At 45.0% G+C, this 19,267-nt stretch overlaps 1 protein-coding gene across 1 annotated transcript in view; it reads left to right on the top strand.

The window, feature by feature from the left end:
• LOC126548560 (L-sorbose 1-dehydrogenase-like) overlaps nt 1-19,267 on the top strand; it is a 49,064-nt gene that overhangs the window by 14,950 nt on the left and 14,847 nt on the right. The window contains exons 3-8 of the mRNA XM_050196785.3: nt 10-196; nt 1,645-1,776; nt 11,700-11,824; nt 12,564-12,731; nt 17,754-17,901; nt 18,409-18,569. Coding sequence (XP_050052742.2) covers nt 10-196; nt 1,645-1,776; nt 11,700-11,824; nt 12,564-12,731; nt 17,754-17,901; nt 18,409-18,569 — 921 coding nt within the window. The remainder of the gene's footprint in view (nt 1-9; nt 197-1,644; nt 1,777-11,699; nt 11,825-12,563; nt 12,732-17,753; nt 17,902-18,408; nt 18,570-19,267) is intronic.

Here is a 19,267-nt window from a genome sequence, read left to right as displayed (position 1 = left end):
CGTGTGCAGCGGTTCTCCATCTCACGCGGCAAGGTTCTCGGTGGCTCCAGCGTCCTAAACTTCATGTTCTACACGCGCGGTCACCCACGTGACTTTGATCGCTGGGCTAACGAATACGGAGCCAAGGGTTGGGCGTACGAGGACGTGCTACCGCATTTCAAGGACATCGAGGACTACCACGTGGAGACGCCAAACGGTAAGGAACCCGCAGTACCCGTTCCTGGTGCTCTGTGCTCAAAAAACAAAAGTGTGGCGGAGTGGTGCTAGCAGGTGACTCATTTCTCTTTTGTTTGACATCGCGGTCACTCATCGATCTAACTTTAGTTTTGGTGTTCTTCCTGAATATGGTTGCATAAAAAGTAATTAATTACGGAAGTTTGCAAGTATTTACTATAGAGTAAACCTATAGAGAAAATCTTGCAATCAGATTCCTGTCGAGGGCGGAAGTAAATATTTAATGCAACACCTTCTATCTTCCTGCTTTTTACGAAATAATTTTTCTGCGTCCTAAATAAGAAAGACCGAAGAATACTTTCTTTTTTTTTACGAAGCATGTGACATGGCCGCTTGAAGGGCCGCGAGTGGAGCGCTCTCAAGCTTGCCACGTAAGAATGAACAGCACACATCGCCCGGTGTCTGACGATCCACTAGAGTTCACCCGGACTCATATGGGTTGGTCTGAGTCTGACCCCCACATTCCATCCAGAACGTTCCTCCACTCAGCCCTCTACTCCTGGAAGTGGATGGCAAGCGCCACCTCTTCATTGGCAGCGTCACGCACTCATTCAGAAGCGTAGCATTTTTTTTTTTCAGCCGAGAGGCAGCGCTGTTCATAACTTGGTTGACTGGAGGAAGAACTTCGAACGGCGAGTGGTTTAAGAATGCGGGTGCGAGGGATCCGACTCATGAGTTTGGCCCACCTATGCCTCCGGGGTTGCCAGAAAAGCTTCAATGCAGGCTGCGCAGCACCGGTTGTCCTCGAAAAGCGTCTCCTTGCTGCGGCACTATGCTGAACATTGGTGGTGTAACCCCTGTAACCATCTCCTACGAGCATGATCACAGTTGGTGAAGGAGGAAAAGACTTGCTGCTATTGTCTGCAGAGATGTTTAGTTTGAAGTTTATCTGTAGGGCAAAATAAATCAAGCATAGATCTTCAACAGCACATTAGGAAGTGCCGAAATATAATTGTTCGTGGGTCCTCCTGTTCAGCAATTCATACAAGATATTAATACATGCAGCAGCAGGATGCATCGAAGAAGGCTATTGTATACTACAGAATGGTAATGCATACAAAATCACGAAATAACATCATAAAATAGAGCTGTGCTCCCAAAGAATATTTAATTAGTTTCAAGCAATAGAACACGAAAGCACTCTCTTAAAATCAATATAAACACCAAGTGTGCGGCAATTTATCCCCGGTATAAATCGTGAATATTTAAACAAAGTTATGACAAATACTACAAAGCACGCGTCTGCGATAAAATCGGAGAAGGTAGCTCTTTCAACAATTTTAACTTTAATTTAAAGGACTAAACAGGGGGGTAATCTGAATGTATTAAAGAAATGAATTCCAAAATTTTAAGCCGCCGACGCTGCTTTAATCTTGCATGAAGAGTCTTTTTCCGTGTTTATTCCGGCAGAATATCACAGAACTGGCGGCGAGGTGCCCGTCGACTACTCCAACACCACTACACTTCTGAGCCAGCTACTTCTGGAGGCATGCAATCAAGCCGGTTTTCCTCGTGTTGATATCAATGGTCCCACCCAGTCAGGTGAGTCTGCCGTTGGACTGCATGCGCATAACTGTCGAGCACGCAACCGGCAGAGTTCTATGGTTGACCATTTTATTAACGCTATAAAAACGGTTAAAATCATTTCGAGCGTATACTTGTCCCAGAATAATCTTGCACGCCCTTTTTTTTCTTTCTTTCACGCTGCGCGGCCGCTACTTAAGGTCACGAACGGCATGCTCTTTATCAGCGTTGTATTCTCGGTGGCAAAGTCTATACTGAGCGCAGAAATTTCCAGAAGGAGAACGGAAACACGACTGGCGACGATTATTGTTGAGATAAAGATACGCCACACCGGGTGTGAACCGTTTTTTGGAGTGCAAGTCGCATGCTAGCTGCCCCCTTGAAGAGAATAGGCTATAGTGTAAGCATTCTTGCACTGTTGCGTGAAATTGCGGAGCGCAGTGCATACACTCTGAGCCTTTTCTGAACGACCGTTTAGCGTGAGGCAATATTGTCCGAGCCAACGCAGTTTTTGTCGTGTATGTGGCTATTTCTGCGGGCCCATGCCGAAAATATTGCAATATCTAAAAACATCAGCCTGCAGGTAAAAAAAAGTTGTAGATCCCTCTTTCCGAAACATTTCAGAGACCAGTAAAACGTCGTGGATTGTAAGAAACAATTACAGCTTTGTTGCACATTAACAAATACACGTCTCAAAATATGCAGTTGTTAATTAGTTTCGGTCGATGGGCGAAGTAATGCCAGCGGTAGCAAGCACATACTCACCTTCAAATAGGAGCAGACGCTCATTCGGCGAGCGGGCCTGTCTAGTGGACTCTCTGGGCTAATGGCGATCATGCGGTGAAAAGCAGGCGACTGGGCGAGCGCTCCATTTTCTACCGTACCCCCAACTTTCCGAGAGCGACCCCCCCTACCTCCACGATACATGTCAAACCTTTATTTCCACCATGTACATTACAGATGGAGGACAACGGAAAAAAAAGCTGCCAGTAGGCGGCTTGACGAGTCCGCAGCCCCACGTAATGAGCGGCGTTTGGGCATCAGCAATGAAAAGCAGTCATTAAACAAATGTAAACACTTGATCAGTGCAAAACAAAAGTATAACACAATGATTTGAAAACATTGAAATAAATAAATAAATGCCAGGATAAGTAAATCAGTTTTCTTATTCTGCAAACATAGATCTAAGTTTAGCCGTGGAACAAATAAATAAGTTGAAAGTAGTAGACGGATAATAGTTTCACAGTGATGGCAAAGAATAACATAGACGCTCTATGCCAGAGGTCAAGCGGGGTGCAATAACGTTCGAATATTATCTATGTCTGGCAACATAATAGTGCTCATTTTTTTCTAATTGTGCCAGTTTACCTAGGTTAGGTAAACTTCATATCTCACTTCATATTTAAATCTAGTACTTAAACGATAGAGGTATAATTTATAAGCCGTGATAATATGCGCTCTATGGCGAAAACCTGCAGCTGTTGCATTAAAATCGGCATTGTACACGTGGCGTAGGTATCGTTTCTGCATAACGTAAATTTTTTGTAGGTTCGAAAATGTAGTTGTACCCCAGACAAGTTGGCAGTAGCTAACATGCGAATAGAAAAGAGAATTATAAATAAGTATTTTAAGTTTTGCAGAAAGAATGTATCTGAGACGACCAGTTATTCGAGCAAGGTTTGTTACTAGTGAGTGCACATGGGATTCCCAGGACATGTGTGCAGTAAATGTCACACCGAGGCATTTAAAATGGTCAGCAATATCTACAGGATGAGAGTTTAAAATAATATCGGCATGAGGAGGGACTGGCTTATTCTTAGCCCGAAAGATCACTGCTTTTGTTTTGTTTTCATTAATCTTCATAGAGTTATAGGAGGACCAATGTTGTAGCTGAACTATAGTATCATTACAATTAGAGATAAGGTGATCGACGTTACCATCAGAAAAAAATATGGTAGTGTCATCTGCGTATATAATAAATTTTGCATTATGATTAATATTAACAATATCATTTATATATAGGTTAAATAGCAAGGGCCCCAATATGCTGCCTTGTGGGACACCACAATGCAGTGGAAGAACTTGTGATCATGAGTTATTGATTTGGACAACTTGTCGCCGATGGGATAAATATGGCGGCAGTAAATATAACCCACACCCACGTATACCATAAATATACAACTTATCCAGCAAAACTTCATGATTCACCAAGTCAAAAGCCTTGGAGAAGTCGACAAATAAGCCAATCACTATTTTTTTGCTTTCAAATTGTGTTAAAATATATTCCTTTTGGTGAAGCAAGGCTAGTTCTGTTGACATGTTCTTCCGGAACCCAAATTGGTGAGGTGCTAATACATTAGAGCTTTCAACGAAGTTCAAGACCCTACAGTGAATTATTTTCTCGAAAGCCTTTGAGAAAATTGGCAAGACAGATACCGGTCGATAATTACCCAAGTCATTTCGATTCCCCTTTTTAAAAAGCACTACTACTTTGGCAATTTGCATTTTTATTGGAAATCTTGATGTAGTCAGACAGGTATTAAATATATTCGCAAGAACTGGGGCAATTACGTCTACGACATATTTCACAGGTTTTATTTGAATTTCGCCGATATCTCTACTGTTGCTGTTGTTTAAATTTGTGATTATTGAAATCACTTCGTGTACTGTGACTGGCTGCAGAAATAAAGACTTATCATTCCTCATGTTCACATATTGACATGCATCTGGGGAACTACCCGATGTACTCACGTTTGCAAAGAAAGCATTGAAAGCATCAGCCAGATCCGCCCCATGCAAATCATTACCATTAATGGTAAGTTTGGATATGCAGCTACGACCACTACCGCGACGTAGTAGTGTATTTCACTTGTCCCAAAGTGGTTCGCTCGGGACATCCATGAAAGAGAAGTACTGCTTACGTGCAATGCGCAATTTCTTCGTCTTACCTTCCTCCGTACGCCCCCCTTTCAGCTCTTAGCACCACACAATACTAAAGCCCTTTAATATCAAGGGACTTTACACAAAACTAAAACCCCTAAATGATCTAAATGTAACATCTCCTCTCCTCCTCCTATGCCGGCACTCCTTCTCTCGGCTCCTCCCGGGCGCCGAAAGTGGCGGCACCTAGGCCGGGTACACTGCAGGGTACAGTTCACCCCTTTTGCGCTCACTGCGCTGCGTGCCTGAAGGATTTGGTTGTGTTTATGACAGGGGAGGTTCATAAATGAGTTACGCCAATAACTACCGGATCCACGTTGCACTGCTTTACCGAAGCTCCTTCCACTGCGATCACTTCGATTGCGGTGTCAACGGTGGAGGTAGTGTGCGCAAGCGAGCTAACGGGGTGTCTTTTTCTCGAACGGCGCCTTTTGATGAGCTTCATCTGAACTTCAAAGCCTACAGGAGAAATTGGAACAACGTACGTGTTTTGTATGTGGATATTCACCTTTTACTGTTTTTAGAGAAAGACGTGTGGTGTAGGCTTCGTATGAACCGATGGTTGTGTACCACTTACATATGCACTGTCGAAGGCGCGTTTGCTCCTACTACATAAAGGCTTGGTAATGCATCTGGCCTTAATTTCTTGATTCCGTAATTCCGAAGGATTTGGCTTTCAAATTGGTCTTCTGTGAAGTGATCCTAAGAGGAATAAACTAAGGTTTGTTGTGGCGCAACTTTTTGAGATGATACAAGGCACAGAAGAGAATATACACCGTGACATTTCACAAATAATTTCGAAAATAAGAACTGTTGATATATGAGCCCGCCGTGCGCGCGGCCATAACGGTTCTATCAACGTCGAACGCGGAAAATGGTCTGGGTCATTGGGCGCCCCTTCGTTAGAGGTTTCTTTTATCATATCTATCCGCGTTCAAAATGTTTCAACCAGCTTATATTTGCACATCGTTGAACCCAATATATTTTCGACTGTGTTTAGCGAATTTCTGCATTCTCATTTATTATGCGCACACGTGGCGTACTCAAGATATATCTGCCGTTACTGTGCTTACTTAAGGCACAGTAACTGCAGACTTTGCTAACAACCCCGCAAATACAAATACGTGCAGCAATGCGCGCTACATAAAAGCTAAAGCTGCCCCGCGAATAGTATGAACAGCGGGAGCTCAAACGACGAGAACCGCCTTTTTGGTCTCGAGTTCGTCAGCGGAATCAAAAAAAAAAAAAAAAAGTCCAGCAATGCGCGTCACTGAACGGAGGGGCCGAACTAACATATGAAGCGCAGCTTTCGTGTCTGAGGCCGGCAACGATTTCAACTGCAACGAAACGAGTGCGCCAATCAATGTGCGCAGCGTCACAATAAAGCCTGCCGAACCACAAGCATGAATGGCGAGGCTCAGACAACGTGAAGCACGGCTTTCGTAGCAGCGAGAGAACGTTTCCAACTACGACCACGGATGCTGAGCGTTATTTAGCGCGAAAAAAGGCTGCAGACGCTCGCGTTTCTCACTGAATCGTCCGAAAAAATACGAATCACTTCTGATGAAGGGCCACTTTCCTCACAAAGGCGTGGGTCCCGCGCATTTTCAAAGTTTGCCCGGCCGATCCTGTGCAGTCAAATCTTTCGGCGAGCCCCGTTGTTTCTTCCGGATGGAATAACGAAAAGTCTTTTCCGTAGAAGGATCGACGTTTGGGCGAGTTGGTGCTGGTTGAACATGTTGAAGGGGCAGCGCAAGACGACGAAGACAGAAGGCAGGAACACACAGGACAGCGCTGAACTCACAACTAACTTTATTCGAAAGCATACACAAACTTGTACTGCAACCCATACCCACGTGCTCTCCCATTAATGGCGTCATTATCAGTGCGAATGCAAAAACGCAAAATCCTGTAATGTAATGCTACACTATGAGGCGGTTTAAAAATTCAAATTCACTGTCATACAAATTTAATGATGGCACGCTTACACAACGCGATCCTTTTTTCCTGATATAGTAGGCCTCAATAATCTCCCTCGTAGTCTTTCTATGCGCGGAAAGTATTGTGGTGTCTTCATAGATTCGAGTGCACCCATGCTCAGTGCAATGCCGCGCGACATGTGAGTAGGCATTACGCGTTAGTGAGCGCCTCTGCTCAGACAATCTAATGTTCAGGCATCGACCTGTTTGGCCGATATAGACGGGACCGCAGGAAAATGGAAGCGCGTAAACAACTCCCATTCTACAGTGCGCAGGCGGGCACATGTGTTTAACAGTGCAGCCTTTCCCACCCAGCATGAGTGGAGGCAGCCTGGGCCAACTTGCTATCAATCTTACCGCAAATTTTGATCATCTTGTTTGGGGCACAAAAAGAACCTTTACATCAAACCTGCCTGCTACATTCCTGACACTGTGTGATAGTTCATGTACATATGGAATTGCAACAAGTTTTTTTTTTTTTTCTTGTCGGCAGGCTCTGGATTATTCATTCTTGCGGGCGCTCCTAATTTTACACGCTTAACAAGCTTCTGTACGGTCATGCGGATAGCATCCTCCCGAACACCTGCCGCTGTCAAATGCTCCAGTTGTTTTAAGAAACTCTCAGAAGTCTGGTGAAAACACGATTTTGAAAGTGCGGAAAATAGAACCGAAAAGGCAATGCCCTTTTTTACCACCTTTAAATGTGCGAAGTGAAAATTTAAAATTGTTTTTTCTGACCATCGGCAATACATCCAGCACGCATGCTTATCAGTTAGTTTAGGCCTCGTATCTGAAAATTGTAGCTCGTTCTTATCTGGCACTTCATGTGTGAACTCAAACCCTGAGCCACATTTGTGGAATACTTGAAGTACATCATTAACCAGTTGTTGGAAATTAGTATTCTTCACAAAGACCAGCAAGTCGACATGTCGTAGCACTTTGATTGTTGGGTCAACTAGGTTACTTTTAATAGTTCTATCAACCCTACCTAGGAAAAAGTTAGTACTGGAGCAACTTTGGAGCCAATGCATATGCCAGAGTTTTGTCGGTATAAATTTCCTTCCCATTCAACAACAGTTGAAGCTAAGTAAAAAGAGAATTTCGAGAAAACTACAAACAGATACACCACAGCTGCTAGAAAACTTGAGCTATTCAGCAGGTCGTATTCGACTTCAGAATTCACTATTAAAAATTATCGAATAGCCGTTTCCGTACGTTCGAATGTAACACATAACAGCACTTTTGAAGACTCGGAGGAGAGGAGCCGATGCAAGTGCAGGACTCTTATTCCGAAGGATTGTGCTGCTGGAGAGTCGGGGCTGTTAAATTGCGCAGAGGCGCACCAGTTCCCGAGAGAATTAACGCACGTGTGCTAATCGATTCTGCTGAACAGGTTCGCAGCTGGCGTTCAATATAAACGCCCCGATTTGGGACAGCCTGTAAATCTACAAACTTGATTCAGGCAAGGAAAACATTTTTTGACAGTCTCACCACGTCTGCAACCCATTAAAACTGGGTGCCCTATGTGGTACCACACCTACCTTCAACGAACACAGCATATCGACAAATATCTCTACATGTATGTGACGCATGCCGTTCCTTTAATTGCTTCATTGTTGTACTTATGATAGTGCACCGGATAACTGAAAGCAACCGTTTATAATACACAAGCTGCTTATAATTGAGCGGGTGAACAGTTGGGAACGGCATTAAATTTAGGTATGAAGCGTAAAGTGTTTTTCTCAGAAAGCAGACTCGAGAATAATTTTTCTTTTACAGCCCCGAAAAAGTCGACGGACGCAGCTACTTCATTTTTTGTATTTCTCTAATTAAAATACGTTTTACGTCTGACGATATGATTATGAAACACCCTGTTCAGTTCTTATCACCTGGGGTTCTTTAACTTGCACCTAAACAGAAGTACACGTGTTTTTCTTTTTTTTTTCATTTCGTTCCGATCGAATTGCGCGACCTGGTTTGAACCCGTGAGCTCGATTGTAGTAACGCAATGCCATATCCACTACGTAGCCACTGGTTAGGCTACCGCGCCGCCTTTCCTTTCTTTTGTTTTTGGTTGTTGCTAAGCATGGACTGGACAAAAATTCCACACGGCTTACGGGTTAAATATTAGTATATATAACGGCTACCTACAACTGTTTTCGGCACTCAAGGTCTGACCGCAATTCAAGAACTCGTACCAATTACTCCTCATTCTGTTACGCCAGGAAGACGGAAATGTGAATGGAATGTTGCACTGTAGCTTTTTCTCTTCTATAAGAGTACTTTCCGTAAATCTGAGTACAGGGTGCCGGATGGGTCAGATATGTTTCATTTGTTTGAAGCAGCAAGCAGGAAGTTTACATATGTTTTTCCGTCTGCGTTTGGCAAGACCTATTCATGGAAAACTATATGCGCAGAAATACACACGAGAGATACATGCTGCTTGAATAACAGGAAGAATATTTGTTCTCCAAAGGGAACCGTGCAATGACATAGTAGAATGAAAGGCGACACTGCGGCCGCAATGCACGCGCTATCATCGAGGGGCATTAAAAAATAAAATGAAATAAAGAAGAGAAAGAAAGGCATCGATTCCTAAGGCATAAACTCATGTAATATGCAATTATAAACACCGTGTAAGGGGTCCTCGCGCACATACCAGGGCGCGAAGTAGTAAAAAGGACCCTTCCGAGAAGTATCGCCAGCAGTTTCCAACGGCGCGACCTTGATGTGACCCAATCCACTTCGATCGCAGCGCCACCACAGTATTTTTCGTCGTCGCGCGCCTCGCTGCAAAGTATGCGCCGGCCCAGCCGCTCATCCCACTCAGCCGTATTCTAGTATCCTCTGATATACATGGCACTAATTTTAACTGGAGCTTGGCACAGAACGCTTTTGGCTTAAAAGAAAGAAACCGTCGTTTGGATCGCCATCGTACATGACGTCTGCCCAAATTAAATGAAATGATTTGTGCCCCGAAAGAAAGTACGTATAACTCCATAATTCACCATGAAATCTTTGCTTCTTTTGAGAACCAGCTTTGCTTCAAAGGCCGGCCACTCTTCGAACTAAATTTGATGTCGAACTTGCAATAGTGCGAGAGTCCTCTCGACTACAGTTCCTCTCTGCTCAGGTTGTTTACGAAACTTAGCAGTGCGTGGGGAACATGCCTTCCTCAGTAGGGGGCGCACTCGCTATTTTTAGTGAAGAAGGGCCAGATAGTTTCCAGTATTGCCAGTTTAAAATCTCTTCTCACCACAGGAAGAGAAGAAACTCGTGGCTTAAGTTGAAGTACAGTCAGAAAATTAAGGTAGCATCACGTGTATCCACTACGCGTAAAACTATAGGCATTAAGTTTGACTTTTTTTTATTTGCATGTATTCCGTTTTGTTCCTTTTTCCCGATGAGTGATCCAAATTTTTCATGCTCAGTGAATGTGCGAACGGACAGCAGAATTAACTGCGCGAACTCTAAGTATTAGTGTGCTCTCAATTTGAACAGAGAAGGAGCAAAATGTGTCAACAAGAAAGCGGTCAACCTATAGGCAGTTAAGGTAAAAGCACAGGAATTCAGGCTGCTGCTCACAAACCAAAATGTAGCTTTAGAACAGGAAGGTGATCATAACAAAGAGGTAACGGTTGAAATCGTAACAAGGCTGATTTCAGAAGCAGCAATTCAAGTGGGAGGTAAGACAGCACATCAACCAGGAGATAAGCTTTCTTAAGTAACAAAGCACCTAATAAAGAAACGACAAAGCAAACCATGAAGGTGCCGAACTCAAGAAATCGGATAGAATTCGCTGAACTCCCAAAGCTGATAAACAAGAATAAAGTAAGCGATATTGGCAAATATGTCGTCGGAGAGGTTGAGGAAGCACTGAAATATGACGGCGACAATAAATGAGAGAGAAGTAAACTTGGAAAACCAAAGCAAGAGATAAATATGTTAGCGCACCGTCACTGAGCCTAACAAAACTAGAGATAAATTTTTATATGAGCACCTCTACTTGTGGGCAGTACGCATGCCTGTTAACCTTTTTCGGGTATTGTTGGTGTTTGTTTTTTTTCACAGGTTATAAAAGCTGGTTCTTCTTTCAATAGATTTTCGAGTTGGCAGTATACAGCACTCGTCCTGTTTGTTTTCGATTCCCGTCATCGTCTTCTTCGCGCTGCAAGTTTTACTCACCTGTAAGGTGTTTCACGACCACATCGCAACTTCGACGCACGTAAAGCTCTCGTACTGAATAAGATCCACCATTTCCAAAAAATCTAATTCGTCCAAAACTCATTAGCGTAAAGCGAAGTAGAAAACTCTTATGGCCTTGTGTATGCCATGCAACTAGCTAGATCACTCTGTCAATTTGGACACTGACATGAAAGCGAAATGCATTGATATGTTCTCGGGAATATTCGCTTTTGTTTCTGGCAAATAAGTTCTGCGGAAGTCCGCAAGGTGGAGGAATATACTTTATACTGAAAAAGGGACAGTCACGCAAGTTATAGCACGAAGGTACAAAGGAGTCCCAACGGGTTTCTCAGAAAGAAAGCTTCGCGGTTGAAGGAAAAATTCGTCCTGGTCCACCGGAAAAGTGGCTAACTGCAAAATGGTGAGAGAAGAAAAAGATATCTGAACTAACGCGAGTGCGGAGCTTCTTTCAATCAGCATGAAGTCTTACCGAGGGCCCAAGAACAATGAACTGGACTTGAAATAGTGTTCTCTTCAGCTGTCCGCACATTACCGCCGCTGTCTCTGAGCAAAGCTTGGCGCATTGTGGAAAGCCAGCTTTGGGACACCCGTATCGTCGAGTTTTGCTCTCATACCGGAAGACTTTCAGAGGCTTATCGCAAGTGCCATTTACAATTCGTGAACCTTATAGCACAAACAGGATGACACAAGGAGACGTTTAGGTTTAATATAAATAGGCGCCTACCAGCTCGTCAACGCGTTGTGCTGTACCATTTGCAAGCTGCGGTCTCAAACGTAAAGCTTGCTGACATGTCAAATCGTTTACTCCAAGCGCAGGCTGTTCTCGCCTGCATACAAACGTGGCGGGCGGCGAGCGCTTCAGCGCCAGCAAGGCCTTCATCCAGCCCATCGTCGGCACGCGGAAGAACTTGCACGTCGCACTGTACAGCCAAGTCACGAAGGTAGGAGCCAGTTGGAACGCGGCATTACGCTCTATTCCTTCCTTACTCCGGGCGTCTGCAGTTCCAAATTCAGCAGCGCCGTCCCGCCTTTTTGAGTAAATGTACGAAGTCCCGACTTAACCGAATCGGCATGGTGAAATGTCCTTAATTTAGTTTTTTTTTCTAAGTGAAGTAACATTGTATAAACTCGATTTCGCACTTTAATGCTTTAGGTCCTGATGGCACATTCCTGCATTAGTCTTCTGTTGCATTGTCATAAAAATAAGTGCGGTTTCGTTGTTATCGCGCTTCCAGTTCTGTTGCAAGTTCCAACCTTTCATACTTCTATATGCATTAGACGCTGTGCAAGCTTGCCAACTACTGCAATTTGTGGAAAATCACGAAATGGTAGCACTAAAAAAATTTTGCAACTTTGTTCCACGTACGGACCGGCGTGGCTCTTGGCGATGAGAGGGTCAGTCATTCCCAGCCTCACCCCCCCCCCCCCCCACCTCTTGTTCTGATTTGGTGGACTCGAAAGTTGGCAACGCTATCCCTTACATGGCGCTTTCTATATAGTTGCACAACTATTGGTAGTACTTCCGTTGACCATAGTATCTAGGAGATTTCTGTGCGTACACCTAAGTTTGCTCGCCCATGCAGACGTGGTAGTGGTAGTTCTAGAGTGTGTTACAGAGTCAAGCGTCGTAATCCAATCAAGGGTACTTAGCAATTCGCATTGTTCTCAATGGAAGCGCAGGTGAACTTCGATGGCAAGCGCGCCGTGGGCGTAACGTTCACAAGGTACGGCCAGCAGCAGAACGTGTCGGCAGGTCGGGAGATCATCCTCTCGGCAGGAACCGTTGGTTCCACTCAGCTCTTGCTGCTTTCCGGCGTGGGGCCCAGAGAGGAGTTGGAGCGGCTGCAGGTATAGTCACTGCGCACCGCCCACGCGCGACAACTTGTCCAAACATTACACTTCCAGGGTTTGTTACAAGTGGTTTAGATGTCGTGTTATTTGTCCTTTAAACTTCTATCTGCTCAATCTGGACAAAGAACCTGTGTATAGTGGTAAAACCGAATGCTACTGCTGACTTTCCTGGGCGTTCTCCGCGGTGTTCGTTGTAGTTCAACTCCCTACGCTGGTTTTAGTGTCGATATTCACACATGTAGTGCACGTGCATTCCTTGTTTTCTGGTGACTGCTTTTCACCGGCTAGCGCTCTTACACAGTCATCACTTGGCGTGAGAAACGCTTTATTGCGCAAATTCAATATGATCAATAATTAATTGATATTCTTTTAACAGAAATTTTAGGACTGCCACAAGTTTCGAGCTATCGATTCTCAAAATATGTGAGGTACATTTGCGTTCCTGCCCAGAGTTTCAAAAAATACTCCACGCAGCACCGCGATCAACAACTTATTCAAATGGCAATGCCTTTCTAGCAGTATTCAGTGACTGTTACGTGAAAATTGGTGATAATCTTAGTATTCCTCCCAAATGGATATGAATCATCTATTATCACGTTTGCAACCTCTGCCAAGATTTCCAATCGTGAAACCTTATTCATTAGCAAACATCGTGCCACTAATGTCCGCCCTCCCAAATATTCCATCACAAGTGGGTGGTATATGGCATATTTCTTGTGAGCATAGCAAGGACCTTCTTACAGTTTTGTTAACCTAAACACTTGTGACACCCAAGGATATACGTTTAGGACTGAATGGCTTACTCAGCCTGTGCCCTCCCTGCTATGTGCGACATCTCGCACCTTCTCACTTGCATCCACTGATGGGACGGTAGCAAGCTTTAACACTGAATACATGCTTTGTGGTAGAGCCAATCTGCGCTACTGACGATAGTCGCACGGATAACAGTGCTTAGTAAAAGAACGGGAATTTACTCTATCAAGTCTATTTACTCTATTATCTATGCACTGGTCTGAATGGTACTACGGCGTGCTAAAAATTGTTCAGGTGAGTAGTGCGGGAATGTAACAAATTTGTTGCGTTGCAAATGTATAGTGCCAATTCTTCCCACGGGCCGCTAACTCACGGTGGCGACGCCAAAGGGCCTGTGCGTGGTCACAAAATTTAACGAGACATTTTTTATTTGAACTTCCATAGCACAGGTTTGTTCTACGCTAGGATACCCGTAAACGCAATAAACAAACCTGCATTTACAAAGAACGCCATACGCCGATGCCGTAACGAGCTTAGTTGCTAGTCACCAAAACTTCAAGAAGAGTACCTCGTCACGATCCTGTGCAAGACACCTGAAAGGTTAATGAAGACTAATGGCTGCCTTAGCTAATACATTGACGTATGACATAAAATAAGAACTGAAAAGGGAGAGGTAGAAGGCGCAGTGCACTGTCTTCACCTCTATTTTTTCGCGTCCGTTCCTTTTAATTTTCTTCGGCCGATATATCGGTACGGCAACAATACCACTTAGCCCACTTCTCTTCACCGATGCGCGACGTTGCCCTAGGAAGCGAACGATCGCTTGGACCTGGTTTGGACCACTACTGAGAGCTTGGGCGCTACACTAATTGACTGAAAGAATGTTCAAATCCAGCAATGGAATGAGCGTCATTGCCTGGCCGAGTGAATCGCACAAGATGTATAACTTAGACTTACAGTAATGGCCATAACTGCATCGGTAGCGGTACTATCGCACTATAGGTTACGAGGTGGAACATTGCCGAAACCTCCGGTGCCCGTCACTCGTACGGCATTCACTATAGGGCTAGAGTATGACATGATTTTATTATCAAATTGCAGAAATGGCATTACCTATTGAAAAAATTTAGTGCCCTATATTACAAGATTAACATTTACATTAGATGTCAAGTTAATTAAGTGCTACCGGCAGAGGCGTCTTCATCTGCAGGCGTTTGGTGCGTTGCGACAACGGAGTTGAGCACAAGGGGCTTGAACCCTCCAGCGTGCCCTCCACGGCTTAGCCGTATCCCCGCAAAAGGCAATTCTGGGGGTTGAGCCGATGCGGGGTGTTTGCACCGTTAAGGCACCCCGGCGGCGGCAACACATTTCTTTGGCATCTGCTTCACGTACACGGCACATACTAACTGACCCACCCGGAGGCATTCGGCAGTCGTCTTTTCGTATTTCCTTCAATATTTTCCATTCTATTCCACTTTTCAACCTTTCACGTCGTTCATCTCTTTTCCAATTTTTCGAGTGACAATAGTTAACCTTGTGTAATATATCCAGCCTTGGGTGTATATATAGGATACATAAAGCTATAGTGGGAATGTACCGCTGGCGTACGCAGAATGGAACATTTCTACTCCTGTGACGTCCCCTGGTTGGGCTCTGAGGTGAGTGGCGGGCATTCCTACAAAATACGGTAATACTATATCTGGCTTCAAATTCTCCTCTCCCCTCCTTGAAGAGGGAGCGCACTGATAAAACGTTCAACTTCATGAAACAAAGGAAGCTTTTTACATACCCAACAGGATATCACCATTCGTTGTCGCAAAATGTCTCGGCCCAGGTTACGAAGTAACTAAACGGTAAGCGGCGACCTTCTTCTCGAAGTGCATGACAAGTTCCTATAAAGAAACTGTCAGAACTCGTTGCGTTTGTTCATAATCCTGTCTCATTAGGGCGCTACAGGTCAATGAACACTGCCCGCGGTGTCATTTCTTATGACGATCTCCTTGACCTCAGTGACAGTGATAGCGAGCAGTTGCATGGATGGAAGGACCTGAACGTGTTAAAGGTACAAAAAATTATAAAGCGTGACGACAAGAAAATAACAACCAAGCATGTAATAATTACGTTTAGATAAAGTAACCTCCCTGATTTAATCGTGACCGGATATTGTAAGCTTCACGTACGAGCGTACCTTCAGCAATCCGCGTGGGGCTACCTAGGCGTCCCAGACGCCGAAGGAACGGCGTAGCTCCTTGGAGCGCGCCGGAAAAAAAAAAGGTTTATATCTGATGGGACCTTTCCAAGCTCCGTGAGAAAACAACATATAACAACAATAATCAGCGTTTTGGGCATGTGTCTCAGAGCTGCCGAGGGCGCGCTACTTGTGCAAAATGTTAATCAAAAGACCATTCCTCGGACTTCTGCACTTCCGCAACCCACTGTGCCATATGTGACAGAGGACCACCACGCCTATTCGCGATCCTGCCCATAACGGAAGAAAGAAAGACAAATATATAATTGAACTCACGGTGAAACTAAACATTTGCCCCCCCCCCCCCCCCCCCCCAAGAAGCGCGAGCGTTTTTCTGTCCACCACAGTCAATCCAATCCGTCCTAGACTGATTTCACGCACTGGGGGCAGCAGCACATCCTTCGGCGGCAGCCCAATAAGTCACACGGAGTGTGACGGCGGTTACGCCATCAGCCCCCTGGCCGGAGCAGCTAGTGCTGTTCCGCCGCTTGCCATGAAGGGCCAGCAGACCTCCGGTCCTGCCAGTCCCAGTGCCACGGTCCTTGCAGACAGGCCCGAACAACCTCCGAGTGTGCCATCTAAGTGGACGGCATCGCGCTCCTCTGAAGAGTCGATAGATGCAACCAGCACTACTCCGGCGTCCCGGACGCCAAAGGAACGGCGTAGCTCCGTGGAGTGCGCTGGAAAAAAAAATTTTCGTATCTCATGGGACCTTTTCAGGCTCCGTGAGATAACTTATTTATCTCTCTTGATACACAGCATAAAACACTTCGAATACCTAAACAGATAATACATTTGGATGTGAGCGGTTTAATACACACTCCCTCCCACAATGCTTCCCAGCTACCAACTTTCCAGAACATAATTTTAGAGCTATATCGCAGAACTTCTCGAGCCTTATATTGTAGTAGGAGATTTGAATGCACATAACACTTTTTAGGGAGATTCTCGTGGTGTGGGCGGGCGCTTAGTAAAAAACTTCTTCTTCACAGGTGCAAGATTGCTAAATAAAGCCCACGTTCTACAGCGTGACAAAGAAAACTTTCTCATCTATAGCTTTGAGCATCGCATCAAGTGCACTCGTGCCCTACCGAGAGTGAAATTTAAGAATCCATAAGGGAATGACTATCTTCCCATTGTTATAAGACTAATAAGAGCTCTGCACAAGTGCTCCGGTAGAAAGTCGACGCGTCGACTGGAAACGATACAGAGAGCTCAGGCATTTGATCTGGGATGACATCTGCCACTTCTTATCGATGATGCAGTGGCATATTTACCTGCGTTTATAATTGATGCGACGTCAATATGTATCCCCGAATGAAATGGATTTCCCTCTAAGCGATGTGTTTGCTGGTGAAACGATGAGTGCAAGGAAGCGCGTAGAAATCAAAACAAACTTCGATTCACCATCGCTTGGATCCACCACCAACCTTACCATCTTCCAGAAGATAGTCTCTGGATAGAAGAACGCGCCGCCGTGAAAAAAGGGAAAGCTGGCAAAATACATACTATCCGAAAGGTTGAGAGCGCTGCAATACGATAGCGCGCGAGCGCAATCAAGTCGTCCTGTTTCATATTTCGCGGGCTTTGTTTAAACGCTGAAAGAAGTCGCCACGTAGCATGTACGTTGCTAGAAAAAATTGGATCTGTTGTTTCTGAACCCCCTCTACAATGTAACGAAACGCACTAGGACCTAAAATGAATATTGAAAATTTTTACTTAATTTATGTTAGTTAATCAAAGAATTCAGCGGAATACAAAAGGACTGTAAAGACCGGCACATGACGGCAAACCATATCTCGTTCATTTCATTCAGCTGCGGTTAACCACATTTCTAAAACTCCTTGTTTCAAGTTACGTGAAACACCATGTATATGTCCCCTGTAAGTGTTTTTCCCGGTAATAATGTCATGGTGCTCTTTGGCCATATCAGGTCCTTGCGCCATAAAATACCACACACCACCAGGTAATGACGTGCTGCATGTTGTCTAACAGCGGTCACTTCCACGTAACTGCAGATTCCGGTGGTCGCCGACCTTCCAGTTGGACGCAACCTGCAGGACCACGTGGCTCTCATGGTTGGCCTCCCCGTAAGCACGGACGTCGTTGCCGGAATTCCTCCCTTCAGCTTGGATGACATAGCGCAGTATGCGAACGACAGAAGTGGTAAGGAAACAATCCATAATTCACGTGCTTTCTCTCTTTCTCTCTCTCACACACACACGCACACAGGGTATGGTTCTCGTTGTTGAAAGTCATATGATGCAGTGTCTAAGCGCAATCTACCGCATCGGTGAACACTTTCTAGTTCCCGATGTCCAGATTAGCACTTATTGCTGTTTGGATGATTGCTTAAGAACGGTGTCACCAGTCTCTTGTGACGCTGATTCAGTGTGCCATGCTACGTCATTGCATAGGCGCTAAGGTTTAAGCTTTATCATTAATTCATGCTTTTTCAGGCACAAAACACATGAGTCACTGTTCTGCACTCATCTTGAAGTGAGCGTCATCATGATGAAAAATTGCTTCATGACAATGGAAAGTAGGGACTTACGATAGCACACTGTTACCGACAGCCATTACGAGTGGCTCTTGCCCAGTACTCTTGCAACCAACAATGTTCTGTACCGGTGTTGATATCATTGTTTCTTTCCGCTTAACCCTCTGCACCAGGAACTATATCGATACCAGCAGGCGGGGAGTTTTTGCAGTTTCTGCACACCGACTTTGCGACGGATCCTGAAATCCCGGATGTCGAAGCGGCAGTACTGTCTGCGACGCCAGCCAGCGAGCTATTGAAGGCGTGGATGGTGGCCGTAGGGCTTCAGCCAGAGGTGAGGTGCTAATCACGAGGACAAAAATACGCATGACCTAACTCAACCCAAGCGTTATACTTCCTGTGTCTCAGCTATATGCATGCGTTCGTAATAACAAGCGACGGTGATTGGTTAAGCAGACTGCACAGCAGAAGGAGTCACTGGGATATTCTTTCGAGGAACATGAATGTTTGTGGGCGTCCGTTACAGTTAGTCTAAGTGGCTAACGAATGAAGGGCGTCGAGAGGAGGTCTACCAGTTGTTGGCCAAGTTGAAACATCCTTTCTATGGCCCCATAGCGATGGCCCCGTCGGACGTTGATGCCAGGCAATCGCATATGATTTTTCGCTTTTTCCACTGGCCCTGTTGCGCGCTGTTCCCCCTAGGCCCAGCAACAATGAATCGCTGCGCTTCATAGAGAAGCAGCCCCGAGCATCGTGGCATGGCGTAGCCACAGTCGTTTGAGCAAGGTGTTGGTGCTTCACTGCACAGCGCTTCTCCCCAGCGCGCATTGAGCAAGTTTTCAGTCTCCCTGCCAGATGTGCTCAGACGAAAACGAGAGAAGATTGCCGAGTAAAATTTTGAAAGGTATACTCAATGAATATAAACAGCGTGTGAACGGCAGCAGGACGCGTTGAGAGCTCGTTCTATTTACTGTATATGTGCAATGTTAATAAAAGTGCGGAAAACATTAACGTTAATATCTATCACGTTTT

Source organism: Dermacentor andersoni, chromosome 1 (genome assembly GCF_023375885.2).
Source record: "Dermacentor andersoni chromosome 1, qqDerAnde1_hic_scaffold, whole genome shotgun sequence".
NCBI lineage: Eukaryota > Metazoa > Arthropoda > Arachnida > Ixodida > Ixodidae > Dermacentor > Dermacentor andersoni.
This window is presented reverse-complemented; position numbering and strand designations above follow the sequence as displayed.